Raw genomic sequence first — 11,237 nt, forward strand, 5'->3', positions numbered from 1 at the left:
GCTCAGATGATTGTTTTCTGTGATTGGTTGCTCGCCAGTGGGCGTGGTAACGGGACGTGGGGTCAGGACGTGCAGGACACGCGGCTCAGTCTGTTTCGGAGCGGCGGCGCGGGAGGAGCAGAGACGGCATCATGGTGAGGACCGAGCGGAGAGGCGGCGGCGGGTGTACGGTCTATGGGGCAGGACGGGCGATGATGTCATTAACAATCTGTCAATCCCCTGAGATCTATGATGTCACCGCAATGTTACTGAGCTCGTCCTGCGCTCTTTATAGGGGGGAGGAAAGTTCTAGATTATGGGGCGCTGCAGAACAACTCCCAGCACCGTACGTGATCAGTGATGGCTCAGACCAACTTGTCATATGGGGGGGGTTGTGAAGAGGGTCTAGATCAGTGGTTTGGTCCACAGTTTGGTTATGGGTCATACCAACGCATGGCCAGGTGGGAATGAGATCTGGAGACTATTATACAAGTAATGGGTCATACCAACTCAAAATGGCGGTGGGGCAAGGAGGAACCATGGGATTTTATGCTTCACAGTCCAGACCAACTCCTGATGAGGTGGGAATAAGATCCAGTAGAGATGGTATGGTCCACCACATGTGTGATTTCCCCCTGATCATACATGTAGTGGGCCATACCATCTCTACTGGATCTTATTCCCCCAAATCAGGAGTTGGTTTGGACTGTGAAGCATAAAATCACATGGTTCCTTCTTGCCCCATCTCCATTTTGAGTTGGTATGACCCATTACTTGTATAATCTTCTCCAGATCTCGTTCCCACCTGAATATTTCATTCCTGTCTTGTCATGATATGACCTATAAAGTGTATAAAATCCCCTTGACCATCCTTCCCCATACCCAATAGAAGTTGGTATGACCCAACGCTTGTATTTTCATCTCATGTTTGTGGTTAAGGATATTGATTTTTAAAACACTTGATGGGTCATACCAACTCATGATAGGTTGGGCTGGAAGAAGGGTCTAGTGTGGTGGTCTTCAAACTGTGGACCTCCTGTGGTCTAGGGGATTTTGCACTTGGATCATACCAACTTATGGCAAAGTGGGAATGAGTTTAAGAGATAATCATAAAAGTAATATTGGGTATCAGGAGATGGTATGACCCATCACTTTTTTGGATTATAATCAAATGTATAAAAAACAGGACTCCCCTCATCATAAGTTGGTATGGCCCTCAATTGTGTGATCAACTCTCGTGATGATGGAAAAGGAGGGGTTGTTTTTTACTTTTGGTGGGTCATACCAACTAATGACAAGATGGAATTTAGATCATAGGGTGTGATCATATAATTAATGGGTCATACCAAACCACAGTAGGGAGAGGGGGGGGGTCAATTGTCTAGGAGACCAAACGCTTCAGATTTGGGGGTGCTGCTGAACTACAACTCCCAGCACAGTACATGATGTCCAGGGATGGCTCAAACCAACTTGTCATGGGGGAGGGGAAAGTGTCTCTAGACCAGTGGTTTAGAAACTGTTGACCTCCTGATGTTGCCTAACTACAACTACCAGCATGCCCGGACAGCCAACGGCTGTCTGGGCATGCTGGTAGTTGTAGTTTTGCAACATTAGGAGATCCAAATTGGTTATGGGTCATACCAACTCATGACTAGGTGGGAATGAGACCAAAGGGGATGATCATACAAGTAATATTGGGCATGAGGAGATGGTATGACCCATCACTTTTATGGTCATCTTCTGGATAATCTTCACATTATTTGGATTATAATAAAGTGTAAAAAATCCCCTGGACTCCCCCATCATAAATTGGTATGGCCCCTCACTTGTATAGTCAACTCCATAATGAAGGTGGAAAAAGAGGTAATTTTTACTTTTGATGGGTCATACCAACTAATGACAAGATGGGATTGAGATCAAAGGGGATGATCATACAATTAATGGGTCATACCAAATCACAATAGGGAGAAGGGGGAGACTAAACACTTGATGGGTTACCTCAGGGACCTGTAGTCCTTGTTGGGGGCATAGTAGTTCTTAGGGGGTGAAGACCAGTGATGGGTCATCCAACTAATGTTGTGAGGAGTTGCATACACGATGGGTGGTGACTAGTCGTGGTGGTAGGAGATGGAATGGGTCATACCAACTTGTTATGGGAGGGTGGGCAGCAGACATGGCGAGGCACTGTATACAGTGCAGTGGGGACTGGTTCATACCGCCCCATGGCAGAGGGGAGACACACACGTTGTTTGGTTTTGTATCAATGACTCTTCTCCGGTAGGTTCTGCTCCACGTGCTGTTTGAGCACGCGGCGGGTTACGCCCTGTTCGCGGTGAAGGAGGTGGAGGAGATCGGCATGCTGCTGCCGCAGGTGGAGGAGTCTTTACTGAACATCGGGAAGTTCAGCTCGGTGGTCCGGCTGGCGGGGTTCTTCCCGTTCAAGTCTGCGCAGAGCGCCCTGGAGAACATTAACGCCATCTCTGAAGGTGAGCAGAAGGGGGGGAGGGGCTGATGGGACGAGCGATGATGTCATTAACAATCTGTCAATCCACTGATATCGGTGATGTCACAATCATGTTACTGAGCTCGTCCTGTGCAGTATTTTATTTGGGCAGGGGGGTAGTTTTGTGATCACATGGTGCAGCCTTACATTTGGGTTATAACCGCATTGACTTCTCCCCCATCCAGGGGTTCTCCACGAGGACCTTAAATTGTTCTTGGACACCAACATGCCGGCCAAGAGGAAGAAAGCGCTGCTGGGGGTCGGGGACCCCAAGATCGGAGCCGCCATACAGGAGGAGCTGAAGATCACCTGCCAGGCCGGGGGTGTGGTGGCCGAGATCATACGAGGTGAGAAGGGGAACTTCCCACAAGATGGTATCAACCATTAACCCTTTCCCTCTGTCATCAGGTGGGATAGACCATTGCTGCCGCTGGTAGTTTACGACTTCTGTCATGAGTTACTGCACCCAGCCTCCTCTTACCTGTTGAGTTGGTATGACCCATTGTTTATGTCCATCCCCACATGTTGTCACAATCACGTATGATTTCTGTCCCCCTTCTTCCCACCCTCCCATGAGCTGGTATGACCCATCACCTGTATGATCCCCAGACACCCACAACTAGTCATCACTAACATGTGCCATTCTTCAGTACATATCTCTCATGTTAAGTTGGTATGATCCGTCACTTTTCCCTGACCGCTAAAGCTCCCCCCCCCTTGTCATGCATTGGTATGACTCATGTGTGATCCCTTGACATCTGTGCCCTAAGTTATGAGCACAGTGAGTGCAGTGCTTCCTGGGCACCCCTCATGTGATCTCCTGGACACCTCTATGACCCACCATTTATGAAATCACTTTTATGATCCACTATCTCCTGGCTGCTTTCTCAATCTTTCTTTCCTTCCTTCCCCTCCATTGAGTTGGTACGTCCCCCTTCCCCCGTCATGACTTGGTATGTCTCCTGACCTCCCGCCTTTTTCCACAGGCATCCGCCTTCACTTCCACGCCCTGGTGAAGGGTCTGACCGCACAGTCTGCCTCTAAGGCTCAGCTCGGCCTTGGTCACAGTTACTCCAGGGCAAAGGTCAAGTTCAATGTCAACCGGGTGGACAACATGATCATCCAGTCCATCAGTCTGCTGGACCAGCTAGACAAGGACATCAACACCTTCTCCATGAGGGTCAGGTGAGTCTGCGGGGTTAGTTGTGGGTTCAGTCCTCCCAATGCTTACCGCAGACAGTGCTCCACCGCCCACTGTCTGTACAGAAAGAGGAGGTAAAGCATCTTCTCCGCCTACACCACAGGCCGCTGTGTGCTGGTCCTGTATTGTTATCGGGGGGACATGTCTTCTGGAGACCCTGATGTATCTTCAGACATGGCAGTGAGTAGAGCAGCCTTATAACTCTGCTTCCTCTGTCTAGAGAGTGGTACGGCTATCACTTCCCGGAGCTCATAAAGATCGTGTCTGACAACTACCTGTACTGCCGCACCGCCAAGTTCATCGGCAACCGCAAGGAGCTGTCTGAGGAAAAGCTGGAAGGCTTGGAGGAGATAGTCATGGACAGCGCCAAGGCACAAGCCATCTTGGATGCATCTCGATCCTCCATGGGTAGGTGTAGACCGATGGTTTGATTTATGGTGGGGGGGTAGTTTTGTAGGGTGGCCTCACTGATTCTGTCAAGGATGGGTGCGGATGAGGCCTTAAAATGTGAGTGCTGCTGTGTACTGCTGAGTGCCGGCACAAGGCATACACACCAGACAGAATGTTAGTAGATCTCCTTCTCAGCATACTGGCTAAAGAGCTGCCCAAGGAGTCCTTCTGTATAATAAACAGTACATTGTTCTTACTTTTGACAAAAAAGGGAGGTTTAGTTATGACGTCAAAATCATCATGTTACATTTTGATTGGTTATTTGAGCTTTATCTCTGTATATATAACATATTTAAGCAATTATTTCTTGGCCAAAGTTCACTTATGCTGCTTTTACTCTGAAACTGGAAAAACCCAGATCTTTGTCCTTCCATACAATCTGTATCATGAAATGTTTTGTCTTCTGACGTCTCATCTTGGGCCTCCTGGCATCATTCCAAGGTCTTAATCTTAGTTGCAAGTAAATAGCAAGCTGGATATATAGGTTGAGAGTAGGAAACAAATCAATTTTTTTTTCTAGCAATATAAATGGCATATAAATAAGAATTAATATATATATTGATCAGCAGTCATAATCATTTTAATCTTGTCGATGTCTCTCCCAGGTATGGACATCTCCCCCATTGACTTGATTAACATCGAGAGCTTCTCCAGCCGCGTCGTCTCCCTGTCAGAATACCGCAAGGGCCTACAGGAGTATTTGCGATCCAAGATGAACCAGGTGGCCCCCAGCTTGTCAGCCCTCATCGGTGAAGTGGTAAGTGTGGTGCCCCCTACTGTTACCCCTCCCTGTTGTCTTTACCATGGACATGTTGCCCCATCACTACTCACTTTTCTCCTCCCACAGGTTGGTGCCCGTCTGATCTCCCATGCAGGAAGCCTGACCAACCTGGCTAAGTACCCAGCGTCTACAGTCCAGATCCTGGGGGCAGAGAAGGCGCTGTTCAGGTATAACTGCAGGGCGGTTGTGGTGATGGCAGCTGACTGGGTGTTGGCGTCTGACACGTTGCCAGCCGGCTTCTCGTCGGTGGCAGCAGCGTGAGTGATGGCGGCCACCCCCAGAGTCTGAACAACCCCCATTTATTACTCACAGGTCAGATATTAGGCGGGTGGGTGCTCACAACTAACCCGGTGTTTATAGACTGCTGGGAGTTGTAGTCTTCGTAACAATTACCAAGTGTCAGTCGTCGTATTTCAGGGCGCTAAAGACAAAGGGAAACACCCCCAAGTACGGACTTATCTTTCATTCCACATTCATCGGACGAGCGGCTGCGAAGAACAAGGGGCGCATCTCCCGTTATCTGGCCAACAAGTGCACAATCGCCTCCCGCATAGACTGCTTCTCAGGTGAGCTCCCGCCCGGTGGGACGGGAAAAAAAAGGGCGGCTTTGCGGTGATGTTGAATATTTTTCGTCAACAGGATAACACCCCGGTGTATGTTGACAGCTTTAATCTGAGCAAAGCCCCATCCTTCTCTGGTCACATCCAAAGCTGCACATCTATAGTGCTCTGCACTAGTGTAACAGAATGCAGCTCTACACGTGGCTGGAGTCGAAGCTGTAGTGTCCTAGTTTGACCTTCCCAAATTTTATTTTTTTGGTTTTTCAGAAATCCCGACCGCTGTCTACGGAGATAAGCTGCGGGAGCAGGTGGAGGAGAGGCTGTCCTTCTATGAGACCGGGGAGGCTCCTCGTAAGAACCTGGAAGTGATGAAGGAGGCGCAGCAGGAGGTCAGTATGTCTGTCCCCCCCCCGAGGACCTTTAGTCTCCTGGTTGGAGGTGATGACTCTTTGCTTCTCCTGACAAAATTGCTGGAGGCGAAAACTGATTTAATGAGCCTGATCCAACCAGAGATGAGCCAAGTTACAGTAATTTGATTTGTCACGAAACCTCGCGGCTCGGCGGTTGCGGCAGCAACCGCCGAGCCGCGAGGTTTCGTGACGAATCGAATTTCTGTAACTGTGGCAGAGAAGAGTTTTGTGACTTATTTGTTCCCTTCCAGGCCACAGAAGTCGTGTCCGAAATAAAGAGGAAACTGGATAAGAAGGAACGTAAGAAGAAGAAACGGGAGAAGAAAAGGCTTGAGGCCTTGGCTGCTGCGGTTGCTGAGGAGGAAGATGCACCCCAAGAGGAAGAGGTATGTCAGGCCTAATATAGAGAATAATAAAGGAGGCTTTAAAGGGGTACTCCGGTGCCAGAATGGTAAACAGATTTGCAAATTGTATTTAAAAAAAAAAAAAACTTAATCCTTCCAGTACTTATTAGCTGCTGAATACTACAGAGGAAATTCTTTATTTTTGGAACACAGAGCTCTCTGCTGACATCACGAGTCGAGGAGCGAACTTCTCGGCTCGGCGGTCGCTGACTTTTCCTGCATAAATTAGTTCAGCTTTCAGGTGCTCCTGTGGGCTGGAAAAGGTGGATACAGTCCTAGGAGACTCTTTCCTTGGACTGTATCCACCATTTCCAGCCCACGGGAGCACCGGAAAGCTGAACTAATTTATGCAGGAAAAGTCAGCGACCGCCGAACTGAGAAGTTCATGACGAATCGAATTTACTGTTAAGTTCGCTCATCTCTAATCACGAGCACAGTGCTCTCTGCTGACATCTCTGTCCATTTTAAGAACTGTGCAGAGTAGGAGAAAATTCCAATAGAAAACATGCTGCTATGGACAGGTGTCAGCAGAGAGCACTGTGGTCATGTAAGCAGAGAGCTGTGTTCCAAAGAGAAAAGAATTTCCTCTGTAGTATTTAGCAGCTAATAACTACTGGAAGGATTAAGATTATTTTTTTTATAGATAGAATTTACAAATCTGTTAACTTTCTGGCACCAGTTGATAAAAAAATATTTATTTTTTATATTAGATCAGTGGTCTTCAAACTGTGGCCCTCCAGATGTTGCAAAGCTACAACTCCCAGCATGCCCGGACAGCCTACGGCTGTCCGGGCATGCTGGGAATTGTAGTTTTGCAACATCTGGAGGACCACAGTTTGAAGACCACTGTTTTATATTTTATTATTTATTATATTTAATAAAATAATACAATATAATAAAATAATAATATCCACCGGAGTACCCCTTTAAGACTACACACAAGGGATCGGGTCTTGCAGTGACACGGTCTTCTCTTCTAGGAGGCAGAACAGAGCAAGAAGAAGAAAAAGAAGCGAAAGTCTGATGGTGATATCTCAGAGAATGGGGTAAAGGAGGAGCCGGAAGAGCCAACCCCAGCCAAGAAGAAGAAACACTCCGCCCCCGAGGAGCCACAGACCCCGGCCAAAAAGAAAAAGCTCTCTGCTTCCGAGGAGGCTGTGCCCTCCACACAGAAGAAAAAGAAGAAATCCAAAGTGCGTCAGGATGAAGAGAGCTGAGCATGAGTGTATGGACTGCTGAGCGCGGGGCTCCAATCTCCGCATTTCATAGATACCATTTTTATTTCTGTACAGAAGAACGAATGTCGGCGGCTCGAGGTCAGAGCCGCCATCTGTCCATTTCTGAGGAATGTGAACCACATTAAAGATTTGTATAAAATCTATAGAGGTGCAATGTCCGGTCATTTGATTCTCTGCCAGTCTATTAAATGGTAATCGGGGTCTGAGGGTTTAACCTTATTAGGGGGGGGGGGGCAACTTCTTGTCATCTCGATCAGGGGGTATAGAGCTGAGCATCCTTCATCCGCTCCTAGCTGGAGGAGAGCCATTATGGATCTATATGATGGGAAGATGGTAGAGGAGCAGCTGATGACTGTTCACACCGGTGTGGCTGCATTCACACTGCGGATGGAACGTACGGCTGCCGGATCTGGCTGGAGTGGGGGAAAACCGTGTGCTCCCGTACCAGAGCCAAACCGGTGCCAAACTCCATTGACTTTAACCCCTTAAGGACGCAGGACGTAAATGTACGTCCTGGTGAGGTGGTACTTAACGCACCAGGACGTACATTTACGTCCTGTGCATAACCGCGGGCATCGGAGCGATGCCCGTGTCATGCGCGGCTGATCGCAGCCAGGGACCCGCCGGCAATGGCCGACGCCCGCGATCTCGCGGGCGTCCGCCAATAACCCCTCAGGTGCCGGGATCAATACAGATCCCGGCATCTGCGGCAGTGCGCGATTTGAATGAATGATCGGATCGCCCGCAGCGCTGCTGTGGGGATCCGATCATTCATAACGCCGCACGGAGGTCCCCTCTCCTTCCTCCGTCCGGCTCCCGGCGTCTCCTGCTCTGGTCTGTGATCGAGCAGACCAGAGCAGGAGATGACCGATAATACTGATCTGTTCTATGTCCTATACATAGAACAGATCAGTATTAGCAATCATGGTATTGCTATGAATAGTCCCCTATGGGGACTATTCAAGTGTAAAAAAAAAAAAAAAAAAAAAATCCCCTCCCCCAATAAAGTAAAACGTCCGTTTTTTCCTGTTTTACCCCCAAAAAGCATAAATTTTTTTTATAGACATATTTGGTATCGCCGCGTGCGCAAATGTCCGAACTATTAAAATAAAATGTTAATGATCCCGTACGGTGAACGGCGTGAACGAAAAAAAAGTCCAAAATTCCTACTTTTTTAATACATTATAAAAAAAAAAAAATTATAAAAAAAAATGTATTAAGTTTTTTATATGCAAATGTAGTATCAAAAAAAAGTACAGATCATGGCGCAAAAAATGAGCCCCCATACCGCCGCTTATACGGAAAAATAAAAGTTAGAGGTCATCAAAATAAAGGGATTTGGTTAAAAAGTTTGTTTTTTTAATTTATTTTTTTTTTAAGCGCAACAATAATAAAAGTATGTAATAATGGGTATCATTTTAATCGTATTGACCCTCAGAATAAAGAACACACAATTTTTACCATAAATTGTACGGCGTGAAAACGAAACCTTCCAAAATTAGCGAAATTGCGTTTTTCTTAATTTCCCCACAAAAATAGTGTTTTTGGGTTGCACCATACATTTTATGATATGAGTGATGTCATTACAAAGGACAACTGGTCGCGCAAAAAACAAGCCCTCATACTAGTCTGTGGATGAAAATATAAGAGTTAGGATTTTTAGAAGGCGAGGAGGAAAAAATGAAAACGTAAAGATTAAATTGTCTGAGTCCTTAAGGCCAAAATGGGCTGAGTCCTTAAGGGGTTAAAGGGGTACTCTGGTGGAAATTATTAAATTAACTGATGTCAGAATGTTAAACAGACTTGTAAGTTACTTCTATTAAAAAAAAAAAAAAAAAAATAATCTTAATCCTTCCAGTACTTTTTAGGGGCTGTATATACTACAGAGGAAATGCTTTTATTTTTGGATTTCTCTTGTCATGATCACAGTGCTCTTTGCTGTCCATTTTAGGAACTGTTCAGAGCAGCATACGTTTGCTATGTGGATTTTCTCTTGCTCTGGACAGTTCCTACAATGGACAGCAGAGGTCAGCAGAGAGCACTGAGGTTGTAACAGAAGAGAAATCCAAAAAGTATACAGCTGCTTAGTAGTACTGCAAGGATCAAGATTTTTTTTTTTAATAGATGTAATTTTACACTTTCTGGCAAAAAAATAAATTCCACTGGAGTACCCCTTTAATGAGCAAACCGGAGTCGGTGACTGGGGTCGGCTCACTTTTGATCTATATCCGGTTTTGTGACCGGACCTAAACCTGCAGTAAACTATATAGTTTTAGGTCCGGACACGGGGCAAAAATGAACCGACCGGAGTAACGGACTTATTAAAGTCAATAGAGTTCGGCGATGGTCTAGCTTTGGGGTACGGCAGCGCACGGTTCCCCCCCCCATCCCCAGCCGGACGCTCCAACCGCAGTGTGAATGTAGCCTCTCAGGCTCCACTGCAGATTATATCAAAATTAATGGAACCATATTTGTCAGTGATTTTGGAAGGTCTTGAACGTGTCATGTGACTAGTCCAGGTAATGTCAGCGGTAGAGATGAGTGAACTTACAGTAAATTCGATTCGTCACGAACTTCTCGGCTCGGCAGTTGATGACTTTTCCTGCGTCAAATTAGTTCAGCTTTCCGGTGGGCCGGAAAAGGTGGATACAGTCCTAGGAGACTCTTTCCTAGGACTGTATCCACCTTTTCCAGCCCACCGGAGCACCTGAAGGCTGAACTAATATATGCAGGATAAGTCATCAACTGCCGAGCTGAGAAGTTCGTGACGAATCGAATTTACTGTAAGTTCACTCATCTCTAGTCAGCGGTTTTGTGGTGTACAGATTGTCCAAACAGGGATGCACTGAAGTTTGCAGCTATGCCCTGGCTCGGTCGCTGTATGGTAAGTGGCAGAGATCGCCTGTGTCTCGCCCTCTAAACAGTGTGTCCCAACCAGGGTGCCTCCAGCTGTAGCCAAACTACAACTCCCAGCATGCCCGGACAGCCAAAGGCTGTCCGGGCATGCTGGGAGTTGTAGTTTGCCCGCAGCTGGAGGCACCCTGGTTGGGAAACGCTACTCTAACTTCCAGCAATACAAGAGATCTTGGCAATGAGCATCCATAGCATTGACCGGAGCGATTTTAATGTAGAACTATAGAGATGAGCGAACTTACAGTAAATTCGATTCGTCACGAACTTCTCGGCTCGGGAGTTGATGACTTTTCCTGCATAAATTAGTTCAGCTTTCAGGTGCTCCGGAAAAGGTGGATACAGTATTAGGAGACTCTTTCCTAGGACTGTATCCACCTTTTCCAGCCCACCGGAGCACCGGAAAGCTGAACTAATTTATGCAGGATAAGTCATCAACTGCCGAGCCGAGAAGTTCATGACGAATCGAATTAACTAAGTTCGCTCATCTCTAATAATTCCCAGCACACCCTGCCAATTTTGCTCCGGCTACAGTCATAAGTTGCAGATCACTACCCTATAGTGACGCTGACTAATCACAACTTCTGTCCTAGTGATGGGGAGAAGGTGAATATTTCCATTCAGGAATCCATTGCTCCTAGTGTTAAGCGCGACTATTGGCAATTCGAATATTTATCGTGAATTTCGCATATTCGCGAACACATCAGTGATTTCATCCCTCCCGGCTTCCAGCTTGTGGTCTAAAGAAGGCTCCTATACTATTTACTGTTAGACTGGAGAGCGAATATTTCCAAATATCGT

General features: G+C 46.8%; 1 protein-coding gene and 2 non-coding genes across 3 annotated transcripts; all 3 read left to right on the forward strand.

Annotated features, from left to right (window-relative positions):
* Positions 1-11: 11 nt before the first annotated feature.
* Positions 12-7,667, forward strand: NOP56 (NOP56 ribonucleoprotein). The gene is made up of 11 exons (XM_056542890.1): positions 12-134; positions 2,261-2,465; positions 2,668-2,829; positions 3,469-3,667; positions 3,904-4,091; positions 4,739-4,890; positions 4,981-5,081; positions 5,332-5,480; positions 5,742-5,863; positions 6,136-6,270; positions 7,269-7,667. The coding sequence occupies exons 1-11, from the start codon at positions 132-134 to the stop codon at positions 7,503-7,505; spliced, it is 1,653 nt and encodes a 550-aa protein (XP_056398865.1). The 5' UTR covers positions 12-131; the 3' UTR covers positions 7,506-7,667.
* On the forward strand, positions 3,697-3,828 carry LOC130345709 (small nucleolar RNA SNORA51). The gene has a single exon (XR_008884291.1). It is a non-coding gene; the product is annotated as a small nucleolar RNA SNORA51 (small nucleolar RNA).
* On the forward strand, positions 5,908-5,978 carry LOC130345581 (small nucleolar RNA SNORD57). Its single transcript, XR_008884279.1, has one exon. It is a non-coding gene; the product is annotated as a small nucleolar RNA SNORD57 (small nucleolar RNA).
* Positions 7,668-11,237: the final 3,570 nt, after the last annotated feature.

Source organism: Hyla sarda, chromosome 1, assembly GCF_029499605.1.
Source record: "Hyla sarda isolate aHylSar1 chromosome 1, aHylSar1.hap1, whole genome shotgun sequence".
Classification (NCBI taxonomy): domain Eukaryota; kingdom Metazoa; phylum Chordata; class Amphibia; order Anura; family Hylidae; genus Hyla; species Hyla sarda.